Below are 27,677 nucleotides of genomic sequence, written 5' to 3'. Positions count from 1 at the left end.
CCTGAATGGACCTTGTCGGGCCCACCTTTCCTGGGCACAGTGTAGAGAAGAGCCCCTTTCCCCCAGGTGTTCGGGCATCTGTGTAACCAACCAGAAGGAGATGGGGTGTCGGGGGGGGGGAGGATGGCGTTGGGTTGCCTCTTAATCGGTCGTGGCCGTTCCACATTCCATATACGGTCTCATTTCCAACAGAACCGTCAAGACCCACATGGGATTTTATTGTTACCCCGCCAGGTAACAAAACCAGATTCCCTCCTCTGCCCCGGGATGCGCCACGTGACGGTCCGCTCCTTCCCCAGCCATCCAGGAGGCCTTCCTTGCTCCAGCTCTGGGCCCAGGGGCCCCCCATCCCACAAACAGCTCCCTTACCCCTCCCCATCTCCAGGGCTGAGTCCGGCCACAGGTCTCTATGGGGTTTTGGCAACAGGGTTCTATCCAGAGCTGGGAGGCCAGGAAGTCCTGTCATTCTGGCCATGCCTCCTGAGTTCGCCTCCCGTCCCCAGTGGCACTGAAAGCATGGAGGTGCTGGGCAGACACCCTCATAATTCCTGGGTCTCAGGATCCCCAGCCTTCTGAGTTCCTGAGCTCCTGCTTGCAGGGGACCCCCATCTGCCCAGCCGCCATCTCCCATTTTCGGCTCCACCCCATCCAGGCTTGGGGGCAGGAGGGCTGTTCCATACCCCTCAGGTATGCCGGAAGCATCCGTCTTTGCCATGGGTGCTTGTGCCGTGAGCCAGACGGGGCCCCCGGGCAGCCCGTCGGGAAATACCAGCTGCGTTGGAGGGAACAGTGAGGAGTGAGGAGTCCCCAGGACCTGCAACAGGGGAAGGGCAGGGGCAGGGGTTTAGAAATTCCTCATTCCCTCTCTGGTCACCCAGTGGCCTTGAACTCCCTAGGGGCACGACCCCAAGATGCCCGTCCCACAAATATTCTGTGAGAACCTGGTTTCCAGCAATGAGTGGCCCTTGGTGCAGGGAGCTCAGCATGCCTTCTCCCTGGGCTGGCCAAGGCCGCCGCCTTTCCCATTCCCTCCCTTGCTGGTACTGACCTGCGCTCTGGCTTGCAGGGAGTTTGACCTTGGCCAAAGGCAGCATGACCTTCCCCAGATGCCGGATACCAGGTGCTGGGTGTCCGCACACTGGTACCCTATGGTCCGAGATGCTCTCCATGGGACGGGGCCCCAGGAGGTGTGTCTTGGGGCGGGAGAGCTGTGTTGGTTGGAGAACAGGGAGGTGAGTCAGAGCTGTATGGTATTGCTACAAGGGTCCGCCCTATATGCCAGCCCCCTTGACCCCCTATGCCAGCCTGGGAGACAGAGGCATGGAGGGTGGTGCAGGAGCCCCCAGGCCCCCATCCACAACGAAGGGATGCAGACACCCCATCCCTTGTCTTTTGTCTCACCCCTTGCCCCGTGACCTCAAAGGACCGGGACCGCCGCTTCCTCCTCTTGGCCTCTAGTGACTCCTCCCGTTTCTTGCCCGGGCTTTTCTTCTGGCCACGCATCCAGGGCCCGGCGCCATCGCCACTGTGCCCGGCTGCCTGGGATGGGGCCTCGCCTGTGCTGCTTGACAGGTTGTCCTCACTGGCAGCGTGCTGCAGCGTGGGGCTGGGCGGCCTCTTGCAGGCCAGAGGGCCGGGCGGCTGTGCATCCTCAGCCTCGCTGGGCGAGTGCGGGGACAGGCTCCTGCGCTCCCCGGCAGGTGCCAGCAGGTGGCGCCCCTCGGGGACCAAAGCCCGAGAGCGCCGCCGAGCAGCCTTCACAGAGATGTACTTGGTACCCGTCAGGATCTCCTTCCTCTCTGGAGCGGGACAGAAGGAGCACCTAACCTGAGCTCCAGACCACATATAATCTCCCGCCTCCCACACCCCTTCTCCAGCCGAGGCAGATCAGAGGGCCTGGGTCCTAATTCCAGCACTCCCACTTGCTTACTATTCAAGAAACTTGGGGCACGTTTTGGACCCTTACCTTCATCTGTGAATGTGGGGTGGCGAAACTAACCCCACAGGGCTGCTGTGAGGATTAATCGAGAAAATGGGCTTAGGGAGTAGGGATCCTGTCCGTATTTGCTCTTAGAATTATTGCTGGGTGGGAAGGGGGGGGGCAGGATCCTAACTGTCACGTACGCCCCATTCTGACTTCTGATTGTGCCCTCAGTGCTCCGTGTGTCCTTGAGCAGGAGGTTAATCCCCTCTGGGCACAGGAGCCTCTTTCCAGACTGGGTGGCACCCAAGGCGTGGGTGCGGTCAGCAGGGCAGGAGGGCTGGGTGACCCGAACGGTTTAGATGATGCCGGGCTCACGCTGACAGGGCTGGCAGGGGGCACACCTTTGCAGGACAAGGGGATCTCTGACAGATTCTCACTGCTGTCGGGGGAAGAGTTGATCCGGCTGCTCGGGCTGACCAGGCTGTCCTGAGTGGGGGCCTACGGGGGAGGTGGTTGAGAAGAGAAAGGCCTTAGACCCAGCAGGGACCCCTCGTCTTCTTCAGCAGAGACAGCGGGACCTCAGGGGTGAGGATCATTTTGAGATCCTCCATCCCAACCCTTGGGTGTGTACCTTGTGTCCCCGCCACAAGCCCACCCCCCCAAGTTGTGGAACCCGGGGGTCAGGAGTGCTCAGTACTCACCTCCTGGGTCACCAGTCCACCGATCTGGATGGGGGGCGGGGTGGGCACAGAGGAGCTCTTCACCTGCCAGGCCCGGGGACTGGCTTTGAACACGCGGTTGGCTTCACTGAGGTTGGCAGAGGAGGGTGGGTGGCTATTGACCTGGCTGGTCCCACTGAGGGCCCGGCTCCACCCCAGGGGAGAGCTATTTGTGTGAAGGGAGAACCCAGGCGTCCTGGCTCCAGACTTGTGCCACTACCTCCCTTTCTCGTTCCTGCCCCATCTTACCCAGGGAACCCGAGTCTGGGTTGGCATCCCTGGGATACAGTCCAGCAACTGGCGGCTCAAGCTGGCAGGACTGGCCGGAGGTGGTCTCTGGTCTCACCTGTCCATGCCGAGCGGGGGGAGGATGCCGGTCTGCAGGCGCTGAACCTCAGAACTCAGAGTCTTCACACTCTCTGGGTCAGACTCTGGTGTCAGCGCGGTTCCTGCTGGGGTAATTTTGGGCAAGGAGCTGTCCTGGGGATGGAAGGGGGTGGTGGGGAGGGTGGTCAGAAGACTTGGTCCTGGACCAGACAGGGCACAGCACGGGGTGACAGGCACACCAGGTGACCAGGGCTGTAACGGGGCTTAGGAATTTGGAGAGAGCAGTGGGCTTGCGCTCCGGCTCACAAGAGATACACTGTGGTCTGCTAGGCATCCCCAGTGGCACTGCTGGATGGTCTGGTCTCCTGGGAGGGCATCTGGGACCATTTAGGATAGCTCAGATAGCCAACCCTGACCTTCAGACTCTGGGTAAGGACCAGTGCCAGAGAAGAACGCCCTGGGACGGGCACCTTACTCAGGCAAGGCAAAGCTTTGAGTGGAATAAGAAGGAAGGGGAGCTAACTCCTTGGGGTGCCCAGCCTGGTTCCATCCCCACCCCAGCTACCCGCAGGTTTTGCCTGGGGCATCAGTCCCTCCATCAGTACAGGTGCTCCTGTCCAGGCCCAGGCTTGCCCGCACTCCCACCTGCAGGGCCCTGGAGGCCACCCGGTCCATGATGGTGGCCCGCTCCAGGCTGCCCTCCTCCAGCTCCCGCAGGTACACCTCGTACAGCTCCTCCAGGTGCTGCGGGACGGCCAGGTTGTAGTCTGCCGGGGCAGGGGCAGGGGCAGGACTCAGGGCGTGCCCTGGGAGGCTCCGCGGGTGGAGGGGGTCCCTGGGGTCTCGGACGCACGGGGCCTACCCTCGATGATCTGTCGCTGGCCTTGGATGATCTCGTCGCAGAGGCTGCGGTGCTGCTCCAGGCGGCGCACGGCCTCGCGGCGGTGGCGGAGGGCGCCGTCCCGAAGCAGCGCGTGCGACTGCATCTCCGTATTCTCCACCTCGAGCTCGTGCACGCGGCACAGCAGGCTGAGCACCTCGCGCTGCTCCTCCGAGCCGATGCGCCTCGGCAGCGTCTCCTCCAGGCGCCGGCCGCGCGCGCGCAGCTCTCGGCAGCGCTGCTCCAGCGCCAGCTGAGGGCGGCTGGGGGTCAGCACCAGGCGAGGGGTGGGTCCTGCACCCCCAAACCCATCCTCCTAGCTGTCCGCGCCCTTCCAGCCCCCGAGCTCCCTCTGGGCTGAAGCCCCGTTCTGGAGCTAACCCTAGAAGCTGTGTCTTGGGCCTTGAAACCAAGTGACCCTTGAAACCAAGGGCTCCTAAGTGACCCCTCTGTGCCCACCTTCTTTGCCACCCTGGCCACAGCCTGCCCCTGCAATCAGCTCTGTGGGTATCTGCCCCACTCCAGCCCATCTGATGTCCTCAGGGCTCATCACCACGCCCTGAAGCCCTGGTCTGGGTGTACGCTCCAGGGCAGAAGGACAAGACCCCTAGAAAGCCCTAATTAAAATACTGACCACCATTGGTATGCAAAAGGCTTTGATTTAATGTCCCCAACATCCCCACGAAGGACCACACCACGACTACTCCCATTTCAGAGATGAGTAAGCAAAGCACAAAGAGGGAATTGAGCGAGGTCACAGAAGATCTGAGGCCTGAGCTCCCAGGGCTGAGCCCTCCCGCACCGCGCCCCCAGCCCCTTCTGAAACCACCCCCCCCCCGCCCCCAGCCCCAGGTACCTTCTGCTTCCGCAGCTTCTTCTGCTCCCCGACCAGGGCGGCAATGCTCTCCCGGGCTGAGGCCACCTCTGGGGGCTCCAGGGTGTCCGGCTGGTCATCGCCCGTGTCAGAGTCCTTCTCGCTGTCGTCCTTGGTGTAGGATTCCTTCCGCTGCTCCTCCCGCCATTTGAGAGCCCTGCGGGACTTCTCATGCTCCCAGCTGCCGTGAGCCCACCCCAGGGAGACAAGGGAGTCAGACCACAGGGGCACAGTGTGCAGCTACAGCTCCCAAACCCTCTGTCCAGGTCTGGGGTGGGACCTGGACAGCCTCGGGGCAGGGTCTGCTTACCCGGCAATGGTGAGCAGGTGGCGGGATGTGTCGATCTGGACCTCCATGGCATGGTTCTCCAGCTCCAGCAGGCGTCTCCGCACATCCATCTGCTCCTGGAAAGCGCTGATAAGCTGCTCCCGCAGCTGTCCCATCTCGGCCTGCTCGCTCTGCCCGCTGTGCAGTTGGACCTCAGCTGCCCAGAGGATGGGGGCAGAGGCAATCAGCGGAGGAGGGAGGGTCAGGCCAGGCAAATCTGGGCCTACATGGGGCCCTCCCTCATCCCTGTCTTCCTAAACCACCCAAAAGATCTCCTAGATTACTACTTCCTCCCACACCTTACTTCCACACTGAGTCTTCTGGGTGTGGTCCACGGGTGACCGCCAGGTCCCTTGTATGACCTGGGCATCCACTAGCCCTTACAGAACCTTTATGCCAACTATAAAAGGTGGCCTTTGGACACTTTACTGCCATCTGTGGGAAAACCATCCATAGCAAATACACAAATCTACAAGAGAATGGTACCCGTTCCAGCCTCACGGCCCTGAGAGCGCCCCCCACCACACACAGCTAAGCGCTCACATGTCTCTCACTCGTGTGATCTCACCGACTCTCAGTCAATGTTAAGTCTCTGAAACAGAGACCACTGTTGTATACAACGCTTGAAAAATAGAAGGTTCAGGGCGGGAGAATGATTAGCCCAAGGCTACCGGCCCAGAAAAAGCCCGAGTCTGGATTTGAACCCGGCACCACCTGACCCCCGAGCAATGTGAGACAGGCTGGGAGGGCTGCCCGAGACGGACCCCCAGGAGCACGGATCTACACACACACCTTGGATGTGGCGGATGTCACCCCGCTCCGGCCGGCCCTGGGCCTGGCCCCGCCCACCCGGCCCATCGATCTTGCACTTGAGCCTCTGGATCTCGCCCCGCAGGTCTGCGATGATGCCGGTGTACTGGGCGATGTGGTAGGAGACGTTGAGCAGGTTCTGCTTCACCTGTGGGGAGCACACCCCGGGGGCAGAGCAGGTAGAGTCACCCGAGAGGCTGGGGCCAGCCTGCAGGGTCTTCTTTCTCTTTCTGCCCCTAGTCTTCCTAGATGACAGTCACGGTCCCCCTGGCTTCCAACCCCTAAACCTATCGCACTCCATGCCTCTGCCAGACCCACACTTCTGCTGCTGCTTCTGCTCTTCAACCTTCAGTGGCTCCCTACTGCTCGGGAGAAATGTTCTAATTCCTTTGTCTGGGCCCACCACTCTCTCAAATTTCATTTCTTAAAAAAGATTTTATGTATTTTAGAGATAGAGAGTGAGTGCATGAGCGAGGGGAGGAACCCAGGGAGAGGGGGAGACTCTCAAGTAGACTCCACGCTGAGTGGGGAGCCCGGAGCAGGGCTCGATCCCACAATCCATGAGATCAGGACCTGAGCTGAAATCAGGAGTCGGATGCTTAACTGACTGAGCCACCCAGGCGCCCCTCTCAATTTTCCTTTCGTCACTGCTCCACCGGGAACATTCCGCTCTGGTTGAGGAGCTGTGCTGTCGTCTCCAGCTGTATCAGATGCCATCTCCTTCCTGCTCTTGAAACCTCTACGCTTATTGCTACCCCCTCCTTCTAGAGTGTCCTTCCCATCTTTCAGAGTCCCACTGTCGCACAGCCACACCGACAGTCCCCAAAGAGCTCCACCAGGTCCCACCAGCCCTCCCCCACTTCCCCATTTCCTCGCTGCCTCAGCACCTTCTGTTGGCTTCACTTGCCAGAATATTAACAATATTCTGAACTGTCACTATTCAAGGACATGTCTCCTGCTCCCATGAAGTTCTTGGAGGGCTGGAATAACACACAAAGCCCCGGGGACAGTGGCTGGCAAAGGGCAGTGTTGCGGGAGGGTTCCTAAGTTCTATCTGGCAAGTGTCTGTTCCCACCCTTGCACGGGTCAAGAGAAGCTTCCTCCATCAGGTGACAGGGACTCTAACGCCTTTGCCCAAAGGCGTTACATGGGTCTGGAAGCCAGCCAGGGCCACTTCTGGTCTCAGTGACCATCTGGAAAGTCACTTCACTTCCTTGAGTCTCGCTTCCCTAAACCGCGAGATGGGAGCGCGGGGAGTCTGGCCTCGCTTGAAGAGCGAAGGAGTTGAGAAGGGCCTGGGGCGACATGGGTCTGGGGATGGAGGCCAGGGCCACAGTGGCCGGCTCCAGAGAGAGTGGAGTGTGGGATGGCATGGATCCCTCCAGAGACTTCAGTCTCAGCCGGGAAAGGACCTCACCCTGGTCTTGATGTTCTTGGCCCGGCCGGCATAGGTCAGGGTATTCCGGGACTCCTCAAAGGCGCTGCTGGCGGGACTGATGTGGGCGATCATCACGGTGCGGCTGTTCCCGCCCAGGGAGTCCTGATGGCGGGGACGGCGGGCTGCAGTCAGCCAGCGACCACCTCCCCGGGACCCTGCCGCCCCTCCCAGGCTGCGCTCTCTCGCGCGCTCTGTCACATGCACCCTCACAGACACATTCCCTCTGGTGCTGGTGTCGAGCATCACACGGACTCCCCTGGGTCCAGATATGCCCCCTCCTTCTGTTCCTTCTTCCCACTTGTGGTTTCTTTTCCAAATTCCCATTTGAATAGTTCAAGTATCTGATCCCGGTCAGGGCCTCCGGGCTTTCCCTTTCCCACCTTTCATACCAGAGAACGAGGAAAGGCGGCCGCCGTGACGGCTGGGGACCAGGGTGGGAAGGTGCCCTATGGGCTCCCCCCTGTCCCATCCCCTCTGGCATCTCAAGTAACCCCCCGACTCCCCATTTCTGACAGCTGATGGCACTGCTGTTACGGCCGCAGCGGGGGATGGGAGAACGGGGAGCACTGTAGGGCGGGTGAATGCGGCCTGTGGCCACCCGTTCCCTTGCTCCGTGCGGACAGCCCTGGAAGCAGGAGAGGGGAGTGGGGAGAAAGCCTCGGCTCCCACGATTAGCAACAGAGCGACTTGAATTCCTTGCTTTTAAAAATGGCAGCATTTGCGCCACCGTCCCCCCCCTCCCAGCTTATGGGCACACGGATGGCGGCCCGCTGAGGGTGGGCTCGGGTGACACTGGACCGTAGACTGTCTTCCAGCACTTACTACCGTGGGCCCTTGGGAAGCTCATAAATGGAAACAGTATTTCCCCCATGCCTGGGGTTGCTTCGGGAAGAAAGGAGCTAGTTGGGTGAGGCCCAGCCAGGGGTGGACCCCAAATGGCAGACCCTGTGAGCCCTGAGGCTGATGTCCACCGGAACCCCAAATCCAGGTGGCTCATAGTTCCCTCAGCCCTGCAGCCCTGGTGCGAGGGTGGTCAGGTGCAACGCCTTTCCCTCCCTATTGCCCACTCTGGCTGGGTTCACCAGGTAAAATACAGGTTACTCAGTTAAATCTGAATGTCAGATAAACAATGAATTTTTTTTTTTTTTTTTAGTATAAGTATGTCCCAAATGTTGCATGGGACATACTTACACTAAAACAAATTTTGTTGTTTATCTGAAATTCTCACGTAGCTGGGTGGTCTGTACGTGTTTTTAAAGATTTTATTTATTTATTTAAGAGAGAGGGAAGGAGAGAGAGAGCACGAGCGGCGCTGGTGGGGGAGGGACCGAGGGAGAGGGAGAAGCAGGCCCCCCACCGAGCAGGGAGCCCCATGCGGGGCTCGATCCCAGGACCCCGAGGTCATGGCCTGAACCGACTGAGCCACCCGGGCGCCCCTGGTGGCCTGTCTTTTGATCTGCCCCATCTGGCAGCCCTCCCCCCCACCCCGGGGGTGAGGGCGGTGCGGGGCTACCTTCAGCAGCCGGGTGAGCTTGCTGTCGCGGTAGTTGATGTACTTGTTGCTGCTCTTGTCGCTCAGCGCGTTGATGCAGTTGCCCAGGGCCAGCAGGGAGCGGTTGATGTGGGCGCCCTCCTTCATGCGCTGCCCGCGGTTCTGCGTCTGGGGAGGGGAGCGGAGGCAGAAGCGGCCTTGTGGGGCAGGGGACAGGCTTCACCACCGCCCGGGGCCGCGAGCCCTTCCCCCTCCCTCCGGGCTCTGAAACGTGGGGGTGACCCAGGGCCGAGGCTCGTCCTCCTCCTGGGGTCATCCAGGGCGTTCGAGAAGGCGAGAGAACCGGAAGGCCTCTGAAGAGAGTGGCGGACTGCTTCTGAGGAGGGCTGAGAGCCTGGCCTTTGTCTCCCTCAGGGGCTGGCCCCGCGGCGCCAAGAATGACGTGGAAGGAGGTTGAGGCCTCCCTGGCAGCTGAGGGCTGGCGTGGGCACGGGCATGCGGCTCCACAGCGTGCCCCGGGCTTCAGGGGAAGGAGAGAAGTGCGTGTGTGTGTGTGTGTGTGTGTGTGTGTGTGTCCGTGTGTGTGAGAATATGTGGGAAGTGTTCGGGATGCGGGGGAAGAGAGAAAGAATGTGAGGGAAAGAATATGAGAAAAGTGTGTGTGTGTGTGAGAGAGAGAGAAAATGTGAGGCAATGAGTGTGGTGCGTGTGTGGAAGAAAGAATGTGTGCGTGTGTGAGTGTGTAGGGGGAAGGGTGTGGGAGCGCACTAGCGTGCACGTGTGAGTGTGCTGGGCTCCTCTCCTTCCCTTGGGCCTGCAGGGACACTGGCAAGGGTGAGGAGGCTCTGCTCAGAGCTGCCTGGGCCTGGGCCTCCAAAGCTGGGGCCTTAAGGGACAGCCCTTTCCCTGGCTGCTCCGCTGTGTCCCTCCAAGAAGCCTCAGGCCCTCCCCGGGGGAGAGGGGGGTGCTTCGTGAACACCCCTGCCCCATTGAATCCCAGTCTCACAGGCTCGAACATGAAACCCTGTTCATTCTCTCTGGCCACTGGCCTGTCCCCTGGATTTGTTAGCAGTGACATCACCCGGCCTCATCACTTGGGGGACTGTGAAACCTCCCAATTTGCCTGAAGGAGGGGGACCTGGGCCTACACATTGGGGCCGAGGCCGTAGAGCCAGGGGAGCAGGGCTTAGTGTTGGGGACAAATGCTTTGAGAGATGGTGATTGGCCTTCCTCTCTCCTCGATGGGGTAGGCAGGGCCCCTCCCCCCCGAGTCAGGGGACGTCTGTGTCCCCCATCCCAGCTCCTCATCTGGGCCCAGTCACTCTCACCCGCCTGGCCCTCCTCCAGGGCAGCCCGTCTCCTTCCCCGAGAAACACTCCTCACCCCACGCCGTTTCCCACAGAGAGCTGGGACACCCCACCCCCTCTTCCCGTCATGCTCCTCTGGGACACTCCTCAGTCCCTGACCCAGGGGGGCCCCCTCATCCCCACCCTGCTGAGGATGGCCTCCCCCGTGATCTCCTGTGGACGCGGAGAGGTCAGCATCCCTGCACTCTCCCCGCCCCCCAGAAACCCTTCTCCCCAGTGCTGGGGGAGCTGACCTCACCTGGGAGGCGCGCTCAGAGCCAGCCAGGTCGATCATGAACAGGCGGCCCTGCCGCACCTCCTGCAGGATGTTCTTGACCCGGCTGCGCTGGCGCACGGCCACCTGGAGCACGGCGTGGGAGCGGGAGGACGTCCGGTTGGCAGCCGTGGGCTCCTGGGTCCTCTGCCGGTTGCCCTTCATCAGCAGCTGCATGATCTGGGTGGAGGGGTGGGAAGGACGCCTCTCTTGGGGATCCGTGGGGTTGACCCCACATCCCGCATCTTGGAGGTTGGGAAGGGGCCCGGGTGGGGTGAGGGGCAGTCTGGAGGCCGGTTGCCTCATTCGTCCCCCCAAGGTGAGCGCAGCCAGGGGCACGGAGGCAGGTGAGAGCCCCCTGCTTGGATACGGGACTCTCTGTGTCTGCCCCAGCTCCAGCCCCAGCCGAGCGGGCGGCGGCTCCCTGCCTGCTGTCCTCTGTCCGCTCCTGCCCCACAGGAGTGAACGGCCCTCCCCACCGCCCCGCTGGCTGTGCAAGACTTGCCTCTTTGGCGTTGATGGTGGAGACCTCGGTGATTCCAGCCACCTGGATCACCCCTTTGGAGTCCTCCCTCAGCTCTAGGTACCCCAGGGCGGGGTTCAGCAGGTCCCGGATCATCTCATTGTAGATCTGATGGTGCCAGTGGGGGAGGGGCGGGGGACAGGTGTGACGGGGAAACTAAGGGCAGGAGGTCCAGACAGGGACCAGATTCCCCATCCCTCCCAAGCAAGACGGGGACAGGAGCTCCCACATCCTGAGCCCCAGCCTGGGAGCTCCAGACTCCTCTTAGGGACACTCTGGTTAAGGAGAAAGACCCCCTCCTTTCTATCGGGCGGGGGTAACAGGGCTTCAGCATCCACAGGGAAACACTGGGCTGCCAGAACTTGGGATACAGAAAGCTTCAGAACCAAGTGGATTCCCTTTGCAGGAGGGCTGGGCACTGGGCAGAAGATAGGGACCTGACGGATGGCCAGCCCTGCTTGTTGCTAGGCAACCCTTACGCTACACCGCCCCCCACAAGGGCATCTTGCTGGCTGAGTCAATGCCGTGCTGGCTGCAGCCGTGTGGCTAGCAGCAACGCCTCACTGCCCTTCCTGAGCTGTCACCCAGGAGATTATCAGCTCCCGGACGGAGCGGGGGCAGCCAGGAGCCAGGTGGCACGGAGCCCACTGGCTCTTCTGCCTCTTCCGGCCTCTGCACACTCCTACCGCTGATGCCTCCTTGCTGCCTGGCGGGAGCGCTCCCACGGGGTGGGCGCTGGGGGCCAAGGCTGGGGATCAAAGGCTGGCAGGTTCAGGCCTGTGCACGCATGCAGGACTCACCTGTACCCATGCCCACAGCGTGCCTGGAGGTGGCGGGGCAGGGCAGACACAGCTTTCAGGAAGGAGCCTTTGAGGATAGCTAGGCGCTGAGCCGTTTGGGAGGGTGGCCGAGGTCTTTGCTCAGGGTCAAGGGTACTTTGAAGTATGGCAAAATAGGCAGGGCTTGGCTTTCAAGGTCTGAGGTCCTGAGTTTGAATCCCTGCCCCCTCACTTACTGTGTGATGTTGGCCTAGTGTAACCTCTCTGAGCCTCAGATTTTTGCAGAGTGAGACCAACAACGTGTGTGCGGCTGTCCCAGGGGCTTCTTGCCTACGCTGTGGTCAGGGGAGGCTCACCTCCAGGTAGGACATGGACACCTCATACTCCATGTCGTTGCTGGTCTCCTCAATGGCACGGAAGAGGTCATTGAGGGTCCGAACGTAGATGCCAGGCTCATGGTCTGTGCCCAGCATGGTGTAGGTTTTCCCACAGCCTGGGGCAGAACACGGTGGGGGGTGAGCAGGGTGGGGGCCAGAATCGCGGCTTTGCTGGACAGGAGCTCCGGGCACACCTAGGTCTAGCCTCAAGGCTGGGTACCTCCCAAATGGCCAAGGAGGGAGGGGGCAGGGAGGATGGCGTTCTTGGCTGGTGATGGGGCTGCTGGGGCCAGAGGACCCTGCGGGCGTTGGGATCAGATACACTCTTGATTCTGGCCTCAGCTGGGGCCAGAGCAGTTCTCTCTGATGGAGGGTCAGGGGCCTGTTGCTCCACGGGGACAAATGGGGCATACCGTCCCATCCCATGGTCTTGGCCCCTCCGTCACCTGTGGGGCCATAAGCGAAGACAGTGGCATTGTAGCCAGAGATGACGCCATCGATGAGGCTCTTGGTAGTGGCCTGATAGACCGTCTCCTGCCGGGAAAAGTAGACCTGTCAGGGGCCTCAGGTACACGTGGGGCAGAGCACACATGCCCACCGGCCGTCCTGGCCCCCAGCATAAGCAGCTTCTGTTTCTGGGACTCTCAGCCCGAGGAGTAGGGGCAAGGAATGGGGGCTGGGAGGTCTCTGCTTTCGCCCCATGGGGGACACCAGCCTAAAAGAGCTCAGGACACCTGAGACACCTGCCCCCACAACTGGCTCCCAGCCCCCCGCCCCGAGGACGCATCACATCTGCTCCTAGGAGCACCCCCCAGATGGGGAAGACAGGGGTCCCTGGGAGGGTGTCAGCTTCCCCGAGACTCCTCCCCACACCAGATGGGCTTCGCGTGCCCTCCTCCAGCTCCCATGGGGGCCCGCCTGGGGGTGTTCCACATGGATAGCATCTGCCCACTGACTCGGGTGTGCCCGTGCAAGAGGCTGGGTGTAAGCCATATAGGCACATTTGCATGCATGAAGATGTGGTAGAGGGGAAAGCCAGCGAGCTAGCGGTGGAGGGAGGGCTGAGAGTCAGTGGCAGGGTCCCCTGAGGGCTCTCTCCTCAGGGTGGGGTTCAAAGGTTGGAGAGGGGCTCCTGCATGTCCCTAGGGCCAGGCCCTCCCCAACCTGGGTGGCAGTGAAGTCAAAGGCCACGTCAAACAGGTAGGACTTCTCCCGGGAACGGTGTGCCCGCAGGACGTCGTCAGGGTCCTCCATCGGGTCCATGAGAACCACCATCTGCAAAAGTCCCCGAGCGGGGGGGCGTCTGGCAGTCACCACGGGGCCAGAGGCCCACACCAATGTCAACTCTGGCCTCAGCTCTCCTCACCCAGGACATGGGGCAAGCTAAGCAGCCACAGGCCCCTGAGCCCCAGGCCCAGCCCTACCCAGTCAGCTCCGCTGGGGTGTCTGATCTGGGGGCTTGGCTCTGGACACCCCACAGGGAAGACTCCCTATTGACTGACAATGCCCTACAGGAGCCAAGAGCGTCCGGCACCCCAGGCCACAGACCTGGTGGGGGGTTCCCAGACCTGGGGGGGGGCCTCCCTCTAAAGGCAACACCATGCCCTGTGCACCTCTACCAGAGGGGCAGGAACAGTACCAATGGCTTGCATTTATGACGCATTTACTGTGTGTCAGGACCTGCTGTAAGCACTTCCGACACATGGACTCACTTAACCCCCACTCCAAGGCCAGGTGGTAAGGCCCATAATTGTTCCCACTTGACAGGTGAAGAGATCGAGGCCCCAAGAAGTCACTTGTTCGAGCTCACACACCAGCAAGCAGGGGGACTGGGACTGAAAACCTGGGACCTGGCTTCAAAGTCTGTACCCCAGCCTCCGCCAGTGCGTAGACCCAGGGGTGGAGCAGAGAGCCACTGATTGAGGGCTGGCAGGGGCGAGGAAAGTGGGCTGGGCTCGGGGCGACTTATCAAGGCCCCTGCAGCCTTGAGCCTGAGCTGCGGATGGAAGGAGGGGCCGGGGGTCGGGAGGTAGGATGACGGAACAGGTTGGCCATCCTGGGCTCCCCTCCCTGCGGGGTGGGGCCTCTGGCTCCGTGTGCTTGTGTGTGGGGCTGGAAGGACACGCGCCGCACTTCCCCAGGCTCTTCCTGTGCTCCAAGGAGGATCAAGGGACCCATTTTCCAGAACAAACTCGAAGCCTGCTCCACGTCCAGCTCCATTCTGCCCCTCCCTTGGCCTCAGGGGTCCTGGGTGTGCTGAGCCTGGTCCCGGACTGAGGGAAGGTGCAGAGGAAGGAGGCTGGGCCTTGGCCCGAGGTTCTTGGCCTGGGGAAGTTGTGGGGAGAGATAGTGCCCAGATGGGTGAAAACGCCAGAAGGTGTTCAAAGAGGCGCGGGAGGGCTGGAGTCGGGGGGATTTAGGACAAGGTGGGAGAGCTAAGTCAGGGCAAGGCACGCCTGACCAATTGTACTCTTGTTAGCGGAGTGGCCTTGTGCGACCCCTTTAACCTGCCTGGGCTTGGGTCTCCTCCTCCGCAGGATGGGACAGGAGTATTGTCTGCCCGCGGGCTATGAAGAGCCCGTGAGATAACGTGTGTGGTGTGTGTGGGCACAACACCGGGCATATATTAAATGCCCAAGGGTCTTCATTCACAGGGAAGTGAGGAGGGACAGCGGCGGTGATGCGGGTGACGGGCCACCCCACCCCCTGGAGGGGGCCACCAGGATGCCACAGGCTCTGCGCCTGCCCAAGTCCCCTCGGGAGCTGAGCCTCCAGGTCGGGTCCCTGTTCTCCGCCCCAGCTGTCCCATCGAGATGCCCCCCGAGAGGCAGCTCTGTGTTCGGGAGCACCTGGGCTCATGCTGGACAGCGAGGGCAAATCAAATCTCAGCTGTGCTCCAGGGCCGGACGGTGGTCGCAGCCATCGTGATGGCCTCATGGTGCCCTCCACTCCCAGTGGGAGCGCAGGGGGTAAAGACAGAGGGAGTGGGTGTCTTCACACCCAGACCCTCCTCCAGATACATGATAATGATAGCTCATCTTCATGGACCCTTTCACAGGAATTCATTATCCCCAGTTGGGGACACCGAGGCCCGAAGTCACATAGTTAAGAAACAGTGGGGCCGGGAGCCCAGGCGGTCTGGGTCCTGGGCTCCCTGTGCACCACTGTGAACCTGCTGTCACGCATACCCTCTGCTCCCTCTGCTCCCTCTGGGGCCGTGTGTGGTGGGTGTGGCAGTAGGAGGGTGTGCCCCCACCCAGGTGTGGCGTCAGCACCCACTGTGTGCATTGTCCCTACCTAATCTGACTCTGGAGATGAGATGCTGACCCAAGAGGCAAACTGAGTCCTAGAAGAGGGCCAGGCATTGAGGAGGATGTGCTGTCCCAGTGCCACCCCAGGTGGCACAGACAGCGACTGAGCTCCCTTCCTGGGCCAGCAGAGGAGCTGGGGCCAGGGACAGCCCTGTAAAGGGCTTGAGAACAGACAAGGCATGAGGGGCAGTCACCCTGAGGGACAGAGGGGACTGACGGACGGCAAGGCAGCAGGAGGCCAGCCTGGAGCCCAGCCCGGCTCTGTGGGGTGGGAGATCCGCAGTGGATCCCTCTGGATGCACCCCTTTCAAGCAAGAGGTACACCCCTGGACAGGGTCCCAGTTTGGGACTCCCACCGACTCCTCTCGGCGCTTGGTGTGTGCCGATGTCTAGCCCCCTCCTTCATGACTTGGATGTGTGCAGTAGGTACACACTCGTGCTCGCTGCATGTAGAGGAGTCTAAGACCCTCAGGGGTCCCAGCAGAGCCCACTCCGGGGATTCTCATAGAAAAGGGAAGAGAGAAGGGGTAAGGCCTCGCCCCAGGAGGCCTGGCCCCAGGAGTTTCACCCGGAAGTCTCGTCTAACCTGGTAATTTCAGGTAAACCGGTTAAGGGGCACAGCTCCAGATGGCTGGGTAGGGGCTTCGTGCAGGGAAAGAATAAGGCCACCCACTGGGCCCCCTCACTGCTTGCCAGAGGCTGGGTGGCCATGGTGAGCTGAGTGCAGGGCATTCTAGGCCTGCCGCTGTCAGCTGGCGTGCCCACCTGTCCCCGCCACTGCCCCAGGGCTGCAGCCCCAGTGCCCTATCAGCCTCTTCCAGGATCCAGTTCCTGTCTCTGGCCCTAAAGCCAGCAGCATAAGCCCTGATTAAGTTTCAGACCCCAACGAAGATAACGCTGCCTCCGAGTCCCCTGGCACGGGTCCCGGTGGGATGCAACAGGAGCCCGACCAGCCGATCCAGCTCTCACCCCTCGGGCGCCAGCGCTCCTGCTGACGCGGGCAGGGCTGGCAGCTGGGGGGGGGCCCTCTGGGGACCTTGGGTGCAGGGGAGGGTGAGCAGCCACACCAATGCTCATCACCCCGGATCACCTTCAAACAACCTCCATGCACTGCCAAGTTCATGGCACCCTGGACATTGGGCTCCTTTGATATCCGGGCTCCTGAATCAGTACACTGTCCGCACAGCTGCCGTGACCCCTCTTAAAGAGGTCTTTGTCTGGGTCTCCATCTGCCTGGGTCCCCAGCCCACGCCCCACCTCCCGAGCATCACCCCCATCCCTGTCCACCCTACCATACAATGAGGGCCTTGTGCCCCTTGGCCAGGTGAACTGGAGCTGAGCCAGGGAGGGTTGGGTGGAGGGGGCTCTGGGCTGCCACCCCAGAGAGCAGCAGAGGGCGTGCAGGGCAGGGGAAGCTTCTAGGTACGAGCCAGTAAGCGAGGCCCAGGGAGAGAGAAAGTGAGATGAAGTTTCCCCACATCTGACTCTGCAGGAAGCAGTCAGAAGCGACGGTACCACTATAGGAAGGTTTTCTGGAGGAGGCGGTGCCAGCACCAAGTCTTAAAGGATCATCAGGGGTTGGCAGACAGATGTGAGGTGAGGGGAACATTCTAGAGAAAAGTGTGAGCAAGGCCGGGGGTGAGAGGCAGGCGGTGGGCAGCAGTTCTCAGCTCAGAATCTCCAGGGAGGGGGCGGATCTTGTGAAAATGCAGGGTTGGGAGGAGAACTCAGGGACTTTCCCTCCTGTTCTCACTCCCGGAATCTCCAGAGCACGGGCCCAAGATGGCCATAGGGGCGAGCTGTCTGGGCCCCCTCTGGGAGCACATGCTGTCCCCGGCCCCTGTGTAGCCTCCAATGCACCCCCTAAATGTCATCCTGGCCGGCGCCCCGCGTGCGCCCGGGGAATGTTTCCGAATAAAGCGGCCTTTGGGAGAGCTCTGTGTGTACCAGGCGCCTTGCTAAGTGCTTTGCACACATTTCCCCCAGACACTCCAAGATCCCTCCACTGTAATGAGAATCGCACCATTAATGCCCCAAAACTGCACAGCCAAGCAGAGAGCGGGCCAGACTGAGAGCTGTCTGCTCCCAGAACCCAGGCTCCCATCACCCAGGCGGCCACCCCTGCCTCCTGAGCAGATGAGCGAACCAAAAGCAGCCTGGCTGGGCCAATGTGCACCTGGTATGGGGTGAACCGTGTCCTCCCCAAATTCAAATGTTGAGGTCCTAACCCCCCAGAACCTCAAAGTGTGACTTTATTTGGAAGCAGGGTCATTGCTGAGATACTGAAGGTAAGACGAGGTCACACTGGAGTGGCGTCGGCCCTAAATCTGGAATGACCCCGGTGTCCTTCTGGAAAGGTGACGTGTGGATACAGACAAGGACATCAAAGGAAGAGGACCTGAAGAGCCATAGGGCCCAGAGAACCAACTGCAAGCCAAGGAGAGATCCTGGATGGACCCTTCCCTCAGGACCCTCGGAAGGAGCTGACCCTCCGGACTTCTGGCCTCCAGGATGGTCGAAAAATCTATGTCTGTGGTTAAAGTCGCCAAGTCTGTGGTATTTGGTTATGTCAGCCTCGCAAACCCTACAATACCCAAGGCAGGCGCACCTGCTGGGGGAGGGGCTTGTCGGCACCTGAGGGGGCGGGGCCTCGAGAGGCCACTCCCCCAGCCCCCAGGTGGTGGACTCAGCACGGTGGTCGGGGGGCTCTCTTTCACAGTCCCAGCATCATAAATGTTCACGCCCCCGCATGCTGGCCACCTGCCCCTGGGAGGCTTCAGCAGGGACTGGGGGAGGGGATCCAGTGGGGACTGGATCGCACCCTATACACAGGGGCCTCCCCAGGCTGGCCGGCGGGCAGGGGGCAGGGCCAGGACCAGGGAAGGTGGGCTCTGCCCCCAAGGGCCAGGCCTCCTGACTCAGCAGAGCGCCCCTCCCCCCCCCCCCACCGCCTCCCTCTCAGACCGGTTCTTCATTCAGTGCAGATTTTGACGTTTCCATAGTTCCAGACTTTAAGCCCGGAAACCCGAGATCTGAGATCCGAGATCTGAGATCCAGAGGGATGTAGGGTGCCTCAGGGGGGGAGGGCATCTGTAAACTCTATGCCCCTGACGGACAGGCTCCTCCCCAGCATCTCCTAGGTGAGAAATACCCCGAACAAAGCCTAACCGTTCTTCCTGCTACATGCCACAGCCGTGTAAGCTGCTGGCGCTCTGATCAGCTTTGCACTTTCCACTGGCTTCTTCCTGGCTTGCAAAGGTCGAGACCTTTGAGGCCAGGGTGGCTCAGTCTTGGCACTACTGGCACTCTGGGCTGGATCACTGTGAGGGGACCTGTCCCGTGCACGGCAGGCGGCTTAGCAGTGTCACCGGCCATCAGAGGCCAGTGACATGCCTCGCTCCCCGGTATGGCATTGCCAGATGCCCTCTGGAGGACAAAATCGCCCCCAGTTGACACCCTCCAACCCAGATCATTCCTCCTGGAGCCTCCAGGGATGGCAGGGAAGATCTCCAAGGAAAAGGGTGCCCCATGTTGGGTTTAGGGTCAACAATGCTGTGTGACCTTGAGGAAATTGCATCTCTTCTCTGGGTCCCACGTTCTTCCCAGTTGGAAGTCAGGGAGGGTCAACAGGGCCGTTGCCTTGAAAAAAGAAATCACACCAACCCTGCCAGCCTACTCAGGAAGCGCCAGTGGAGAATGAGTATCTGGAAAGGCCCAGGTCTCAGAAATTCCATCTCCGGTCCAGGGAGCCTGCAGGAGCCCCTTTATCCTCAGGGTAGAAACGAGGCAGAGCCCGATGAAAGCCTGACTCCAGGTGGGGGTCACCCCTGTGAGGCTGCTTCCGGGTTTTTGTTTGCTTTTTCTTTAAGAAGGAGAATTTGTTGCCGGTCATATCTCTAACTGTAAATGTGCTCGCCCACGAGTGCTCAAGAATTGGAGACTCTGATCCCAAGAAAGGTGTCCCCTTCAGGCTTGCTGGAAAGGACCAGACGGGAGCCTGCTGAGCTCATAAAGCCACCAAGGCCCAGCAGACTGCTTAGCACAGAGCTGTACCTGGCCAGGCCCCCACAGGCCTCCAGGACTCCGAGGGCTCTGAGGCCCAGCAGGAGGGGAGGCATGGCCTCGAGGTTGCAGATGGGGCTGTGTCTCTGCAGACACCTTCATCGGAGACCCCCAAGGAGTGTGGGAGAGGCCGACTCCCAGCACCACGCAGATTCACCAAATGAGCATCTCTGGGGGAATTGGGGCCACACAGATCTGCCTTTTGAACTAGAACCTGCCTCGCACCCACCCAATCACGAGGTTTGGGGATCCTTACGTTCTGACAGCCATATTCACAGTAGCCAAGAAGTAGGGACCCCCACCCCATTGAAAACATGCTGCTCAGTGACTGGCGTCAAACATGAAGTACCATGGAGTGCAAAATTCCATTTATAGGAAGTATCCAGAATGGGAGAAAGTGAATAAGTGGTGGGCCTGGGCAGGGAAGGGTGGGGGGGTGCTAGGGAAGGGCTGGGCAGGGGGCAGCCCACGGCAGGGAGCCCTTGGATCCCTTCCCTGTCACTTCCTGCCAGGCTCAGCTCTTCGGGGGCGATGGGCTGGCCGAGAAGCCTCCAGAGGGTGGGTGCGTGGGGAAGTGGGGTGAAGGTGGGTTGCCCCCCACCGTCCCCCCCGGGGTACTCATGTCTGACGCTCGGCACCTGTCACCCCACCCTATGCTTTCTTTCTCTTTCATGGGAGCTGTATGTGTGGCTGGGTTTCTCCCTCTCACTAGCTCCAGAAAGCCTCCCAACAGCCCTTGGGCAGGGTTCTTCTTACCCTGTCTTCTGTTGAAAACAAAGAGGCTGGAGGTCTGCCAGGGTCTGGGGACCCCAGGCACAGCTCCTCAGACAGGACCCCAGGAGCCCAGGGGCGACAGTGGGACTTGGAGCAGACGATGGCTAACTATGGGATTATGCATGTTGTCAGGTGACTTAAATCCTGTAGGTAAACAGCCTGGAAAGCTGGGAGGAGGGTCAGCAGGCAGTGGGCGGGGTTGGGGCGGGGAGTGGGAGGGAGGAATGGAGCTGCTTCTACCCGGGAACTTCTAGACACCCCCTCCCCCGCAGCCTCTGGGCCTGCACCTGCCCTCCCTTTGTGGTCATGGATGGCGTCCCCGAGGGGTCTGATGTCAGGTGCAGTCCCACCTCAGGCGCTGGCCACAGGCTTCCCAGAACACACGGGTGGGGAGGTGACCATTTCACCCCCTGACTCGGGAGAGAGGAAGCAGGAGGTGGGCCGAGTGTCACTCACCTCTAGGCTCGAAGCCATCCTGTACCTCAGTCCTTAAATAAACTAACATCTATTAAGCCCCTACTATATGCCAGGCACTTGGAAGCACTGAGCCTACATTAGCCTCCAAAAACTGCCAAAAAAAGGTCGTCTGATTTTGGTCCTGGATTGAGAGGGGGGCTTCAGACCACAAGTCCACCAAGGCACCCAGACCACCCCCTTTACAAACGTGTGCCCCCTCCAACTTCCCCAGAATCCAGGCACATCGGCCTCTGTTCCTGGGGGACACTTTGCCTTTCTCACTCCCAGGCCTGCGACGGCGCCAGCAGGGGAAAAGTAACCCACCCAACCGAGACAAGAGGCAGAGCCCAGAGCTGGAGGCCAGAAGAAGCTGGGTTGGGAGGCTTTCTGTGGCACTGAGCCACCCGGGCCACGACGGCCACGAGGAAGGGGGCGAAGGAAAGAAGTGCGGACAGAGCAACGCTTCGTTCCAACCCCGTCTGCTTTAGAAGATGCTGATTGCTGTGAGGCCACTTGGACCCTCCTGCGTCTGTCCCAGGAAGAGAGACTCCAAGGCTGTGGTGTCCTGGGATACTCTTTAAGTCACCGCGCTGGCTCTCCAGGCTCCAGACCTCAGGAGGAAGGAGCAGCGCTAACCCACCAGCTGGCCCGTCAGCGAGGCTAACAGCCTGTATCCTCCACCTCCATCAGGGCCGGGGGTGCACGCCAGGAGGGCCAGGTTTGCAGACAAACTGGGGGGGGGGGGGGTCGCTGGTGAAGGACAGAGGTCTAGGGGTGGCAGACAGGTCAGAATGGGATTCGAGGGAAGTCCGTTCTGCTTCTTGGGCTCCTGTGTCTCACCTCCTGCTGGCGAGGGCCTTCTCTGTCAGCTGACAGATGGGGGTGTTAGGAGGTTCCCAGCCTGCCAACTGCTGTGGCTACTCCAAAAATGTGGGCCAGAACAGCCATCTTTGAACCCACTGGGGACAGAAGGCACTCGAGGCCACAAGCCCAGCACTGTCCCACAGGCTATGCTGGTAGCCCTGAGCCCACGCCGCTCAGACAACCCGCCCTGCCACTCTCAGCGGACAAAGAAGCAGCCCTGTTAGGACTGCCCAGTCCAGAACCTTCTCAGAGACACAGCTGGGCCAGATCAGCCCAGACCCTCCCTCTCCACTTGTAGGGACAGAAAGGAGCCACTGTTTGGCATGTGTGGGCACCCAGTGGGCTGTATCCCAGACCAGAGCGTTTCTATCAACATCAGTTAATACCTCTCAGCCCCCGCGCCGGCCGGGAGCCAGGAGCAGCAGAGGAAGAGAGCCATCATTGTCCCCGCCCTGAGGACCTGATATTCTTGGGGACAAATTGGACAGATGGGGAGTGGTCCTTGCCTGGAAGGCTTCTGGCTCATCAGGCTGGCCCCTCTTGTCGGCCAACGCAGCAGCTCTGGGGAGCTTTCAGTCACTAGCTGATGACGTCCACTTACAACTATTAAACTCCTACCGTGTGCCGGGCACTGGGAAAGCGCTGAGCACACATGAGCCCGCAAAGACGCTCTTGAGACGCATTACGGTTGCCACCCCCACTTATGGGCAAGGTGGCTGAGGCTCCAAGAAACAACCCGTCCAAGGCCACCCAGTTAGCGACGGCACAACCCACCCTGTGTGATGTCAGGTGTGTTTGCCCCTACTCCTGCCCAGCCTACCCGGACAGCTAGGGTCCTCACAGTCACCCCTGGCTTTCTCCGAGGTCTCTGAGGAAGGCTCCCCCTTCCTGAGAGTGAGTAGAGGGGGGTGCCCGGACGGCTCAGTCGGTTACAAGTCTGACTCTTGGTTCGGCTCAGATCATGATCTCGGGGTCCTGGGATTGAGCCTCACGTGGGCTCCCTGCTCAGCGCAGGGTCTGCTTGTCCCTCTCCCTCTCTTTCTCTCTCTCTTTCTCAAATAAAAGAATCTTAAAAAAAAAAAAAAAAAAAAAAGAGAGAGAGAAAGTGGAAGGCTGACACCAGTAGGCTCTGTGGTGCCCAGGAGAGCTGAGGGAAGAGGCTGGAGGAGGCACCTGTCACTCAGGGAGCCCAGGGGCAGGTGGGCGGGTTGCCTCCAGCTCACTTCTCACCGCCCCTGGGCTTCCTGAGTCCAGCCCTCCAGCCCCACACCGGGCCCAGCAGGTGCTCCTGCGTGCCCTTCACTGCATGGGGCAATGCCCCTGGACTTCTCGGACTCACCAGCATACCTTGCTATCTTGATGAGCCCTGACACTCAGGAGAAGCCAACAGCAGCAGCCACCAAGCTGTCCCCGCCACTGTGCCCACCCGCACCCCAGCACCTGTGTCCTCACTGCTGACCCTGACAGTCATCCTGGCCATGGTCCAAGCGTGTGCAGTCTGGCCCCTGCCATGTCCCCCGCCTCACCTCACACCTCTCGGCCCTCTCCCTCCTGCTGGATCCACCTGGGCCTCTTCTGTCACCCTTGGCCTTTGCACCTGCCAGGCCCTTTGGTTGAAGGGTCTCCCTCCGTGAGCCCCCAAAGTACCCGTCTCCTCTCTTGCTTTACCTCAAGCGCCACCTCCTAAGGGAACCCTCCCTGACCTGTGCTGACTCAACCCCTCTCAGCGCCACACGTTTCTCTGCAGCCCTTGCTGGGGTTAATGCTTTGATTAGTGCTTTGTCTCCTGTGCGACCAGGAAGGTACCGGAGGCGAGGGTGGGGTCTCTTCTGCTCACTGTGGTTTCCAGATCTGTGCGCTGCCCCCCCACCCTGCCATGTGCTGCGGACACTTGGTACGTATTTGCCCCCTGCACAGATGGGGGCGGGACTCGCCCTGCCTACCACATCACGGTGACTCTAGGACCAACAGAGCAAACAGACACCCTAAGACTTTACAAAACACCAGCAGTCTTTGCAAAATCTGAACCGGAGTTAGGCTCTAGCTCTAGACCTCGGAGATATGCGCTCCGTGGGCAGCAGACATGCTCCATGTGTAGCTGACCTGCTAAGTGGGGCACATCCTGTCACAAGTACATGGAAGGTATGTGACACTTTAAGGGCTGGACTGGAGAGCTCAGGACCCACCCATGCAAAGGAAGCTTTGGGCTCTCCTTGGATCAATCTGGGAAGGCTTCTGGGAAGAAGAACCCTGGCTTCCTTGACCATGTCATCAGCGACACAACCCAGAGCTCGCTGGATGGAGGGAGGGTGATGCTGCAAGCCACAGGGACCCTTCCTGCCCTCACCTGGTAAGCAGATGCCACCCTGCCACGTGTGAGCACAGCTCTGTGCCCCCTGTGGCTCCCGGCCACAGCCCCGTGTACCTGCTCGTCCACTTTATGGGCTATGAGGGTGGCTCCTTCCTCCAGCTCTGCCACGCTGATGGGCCGGACCCGGAGTGCCACCTGGAAGGGAAGGCCACACCCTGAGATTAGAAGACAAGGGCCAGGATGGTCAGACAGAAGCATGAGAGGACCCCAGGATTCCCCTGGGCAAGTCTCCTGGGTTCTCCCCTGTGTGACCCTCCCAGGCATCCTTGGTCTTAAGGAAAACTCAGCAGTTCAAGGCCACCGCCCAGGTGGAGGGGAGCAGGTCCACGGCATACGGGCTCCCTCTGAGTGTATGAATTTCCCCAAGGAGCCGGGCCTCTGGGAGAGTCTCAGGGGAGAGAGTGGTCTGCTTCTCCAGCCTGCATCAGTCACACGCCCAAATTAAGCACTTGCAGCTCCCCAGGGCTTTGAACTTGGAGACTTGGCACTGGAACAGCCTGTGTGTGCATCTGTGAGTGATGCACGGCTCCTGAAGCTGCAGGCCTGGCTTCAGGCAGGACGGGCTGCACCTTGACTTCCTAACAACCCTTGACTGCATTCCTACCTGGCACAGGTAGAGGAGAGGTGCTCCCGCCTCTCTCCATTCTCCAGCTGGCAAAAGCTGGTGGGTCTTCATCCTGGGCATAGGTCTCCCCAAAGAACAAGGGGGTGCATTTCTTTTGCAGACCAAGGGGAAATGCCTGCTGGAAGTATGGGCATCACTGATGGACCCTCATACCAGGTAAGAACATCGCTCTCTGAGGGACCTCTGCGGACTGTCAGATCATCTTTACCGGCCTCCTGGGCCCAACCCCACAGGTGGGAGAGAGAGGACCTGCCATCCCTGTCCTGTGCTGGGACAAGCATGGAGCCCAGTGTGGGGCTTGAACTCACGACTGTGAGATCAAGACAAAGGGCTGAGATCGAGAGCCAGATCCGTCACCCACTGAGCCATCCAGGCGTCCCCAGGGGTCTGTCTTCAGTCTCTACTTGCCTCAGAGAACCCCACTCACACCCCTTCATCTGTCCCAGCCCCCAGAGCTCAGGGAGGGGCTGCACCTTGGTTGCTTCCAACACTTCTCTGGAATAACGGGCAGCATCTGTGTTGAAACCCAGTAACCAGCTGTTCTCAACCCCATGCCAGCAACTCTGGCTCCCTGGGCTCCTGTCTGTCCATCTGTGGTTCCCAATCCCTTTAAACTCTCCACCCCATAGCGCCAGGGTAGCTCTGGCTCAGGGTAGCTCCCTGCCCCCCTGGCTTTTCTAGATCAGAGAGCAGTCTCACCCCAGAGACCCATCTACACAAGCTTTAGGGATGGGAGGGGGTCCCCTGGTGGGAAGGTTTAAGGGGGGAGTGAGGTTGAAGCTAGGCTGACTTTTCAGCACGATGGCCAGGATACCTTCCTTCTTGACATCCAGGACTTGGGGAAAGTTGCTCTGGACAGTCCCATCCCTGACCTTAGTCGGGGTGAGGAGACAGGACTGCTGTGACCGTGGCCAACTCAGAAGCTGGGTTCTGGGGTGGGGGGTTGCTATGAATGGGGGCGGGGAGGAGGTTGTCGGGGTCTCACCATGAGCTGCTGGTCCTTGGAGTCCCCGCTGTCCTTCATGCTTGCGGCGGATGGAGGGGCTCAGGTCGCGACAGCGGGCATGGCCGAGCCGCACCCCCACGGCCGCCGTGGGGTCCCTCGCAGCCTTCCTGCGCCGCCGCCGCCGCCGCCGCGCTGCCTGACAACCCGAAACCAACAACGCGCCCCGGCCAAGGGCGCTGACCAGGAGGCGGGGCAAGGGGAGGGCCCCGACGGCGCCTCCCGCCTCTGCGCCCCCGCCCCTCCCGCGCTGTAGGCGAGAGTCGGCGGCCTCTGCCCGGGAGGCGCCCGAGCTTTCCGGGGCGGCTGCCCGCCTGTGCGTCCCTTCGGCCCTTGGCGCGACTCTGCGTCCGCCCGGAGCCGCCGCGTCCGTTTGGGACCTTCAGGGCGCCTCCCCGCGCCCCCCACCACCCCCGCGGCTCGCGCCCAGCGCCCCTCTCCCATTGACCTCCAGGGGGCGCCCGGCCGGCTGCGCGGGCCGTGCTGCGGGTCGTGGCCTCTTGCACCTGCCGCTCGCCTGCACGCCTGCCCGTCTGTCTGGGCGCCTCCGGGCAGCGACTGGCTGCCCGGTGTTTCCAAGGGCACAACGTGCATCGTGGCTGTGGCTGTGGCCGTGGCCGGGGTGTCTGGCGCCGTGTCTTCAGCCACTGTCCAAGGGCAGAGGGGTATCGAGCTGTCTCTGCCCAGTCTGCCCACTGGAGAGTTGCAGGGGAGCACCTGCGTATGGCACGGGGTGTTTCACAAAGAGCCCGCCTCCGTGGACACCACTAGCTCGAATTTACATCCAACTTGCTGAACCACGGAGAGCCGGTGTTTCCGGTCCCTGCTCCGGGGCTTGGTTTCCCCGTGGTGGTGGAGGAGCTCCTCCTGGTCCTGAGGGTCCGTCTTCTTCATCTTCTCCTGCACCCCCCCCACACCTGGGAAGCTGAGCGAGGCAGCCCCCCTGCAAAGACTGTGTGAGGGAAGCACACGGGGGATCTTCCCGTGGAAGGCGCTGGGTAAGGAAGAGCCGTTCGTTCATTCCCCCAGGGCTGTCTCAGACAGCCTGGCACACATCCAGGGGCAGAGCACGGTGCCAGGCGGCTCCCTGGGATTGGCTTCCCCCGCCACCCCTGAGGAGCTAGTGTTAGGTGTACTTACTAATAAACAGTGGCAGGAAGCTACCCGTGCCCTTCAATTGGATACATAGATAAACCAAGGGAGGCTTGGTGGAAACCAGATACTCCTGTGTTGGGCTGGTGGGTGGGGGGTTCCCTTAAAGTTTTGTCCTGTTCTCTGGCCCAGGTTGCCCCCGAGGCTGCACACCCAGGCTGCCTGGTTTGCCAATGGGGATGCTGCTGGGAGAATCAGGTCAAGTCTGAAGAAGCGTGATGTGGCTGGAAACCACCCTCCAGGCTTGCGTACCAGACCCTGAATCGCATCTGTGTGGATCAGCCACAGGAGACCCCTGGTCATTCGGCCTCTCGTTCTTTTTTCTTTCTTTTCTGTTCCCCCACGTGCATGAATCCCACCCAGGATGGCTCACGGAGGTGAACACCAGAGAAGATTCTGAGCTTCTGGCCACAGCCCATCTTTACTTAAGAGACTTGTCACAAGGTTGTCTCTGTTCTCAAACTGAGTCCTCCGCTTGCCTTCTGTGTTTCTGTCGACGACACCGCTGAGCCACCATTCGCGACCCCTCTCCCCTCATCCCCTCTACCCAGATCCTGGGGGCTCTGCTTCTGCAGGTGTTTCTCTTCTCCATCCACATGCCCGGCGCCTGCTTCTACCTCTCCTCCCCTGAGCAGCACGCGGCCGCTTGCTCTGCCCCTGCCCGCTGTCTTCCCCGCCCTAACGTATAAGCAGACCCAACTACCTCGCTCTCCACGCCTCCTCGCGCCTCCTCCCGGCCTCATCTCCCTGATCTGCTCCACACACGCAGGCTCCCACCATCATCGTTCTAAAAGACAGTTTGGCGTCATTACCTCCCTTGAGATCCCACCGTGGCTCCCCGAGGCCTTTCACGCGGACCGTGCCCCTTACTTAGCCTGGAGTCCTGGCCTTCTCCGGCTCATCTTTGGCCCCTGCCCTCGTCCCACCCCTGTTCTGGCCGCGCTCTATCATGGGCAGCCTTCTGGATG

General features: G+C 60.8%; 1 protein-coding gene across 1 annotated transcript; it reads right to left on the bottom strand.

Moving 5' to 3' along the window:
• Positions 1–188: 188 nt before the first annotated feature.
• On the bottom strand, positions 189–25,948 carry KIF19 (kinesin family member 19). The gene is made up of 20 exons (XM_032319522.1): positions 25,540–25,948; positions 23,984–24,064; positions 13,256–13,366; positions 12,538–12,625; positions 12,071–12,207; positions 10,918–11,043; positions 10,398–10,592; positions 8,814–8,960; positions 7,280–7,402; positions 5,845–6,010; positions 5,035–5,209; positions 4,707–4,905; positions 3,833–4,103; positions 3,616–3,737; positions 2,990–3,123; positions 2,626–2,731; positions 2,326–2,422; positions 1,402–1,799; positions 1,049–1,208; positions 189–814 (listed from the first exon to the last, which is right to left on the bottom strand). The coding sequence occupies exons 1-20, from the start codon at positions 25,576–25,578 to the stop codon at positions 684–686; spliced, it is 3,006 nt and encodes a 1,001-aa protein (XP_032175413.1). The 5' UTR covers positions 25,579–25,948; the 3' UTR covers positions 189–683.
• Between the last annotated feature and the right edge of the window lie 1,729 nt (positions 25,949–27,677).

This window comes from Mustela erminea, chromosome 18 (genome assembly GCF_009829155.1).
Source record: "Mustela erminea isolate mMusErm1 chromosome 18, mMusErm1.Pri, whole genome shotgun sequence".
NCBI classification, from domain to species: Eukaryota; Metazoa; Chordata; class Mammalia; order Carnivora; family Mustelidae; genus Mustela; species Mustela erminea.
This window is presented reverse-complemented; position numbering and strand designations above follow the sequence as displayed.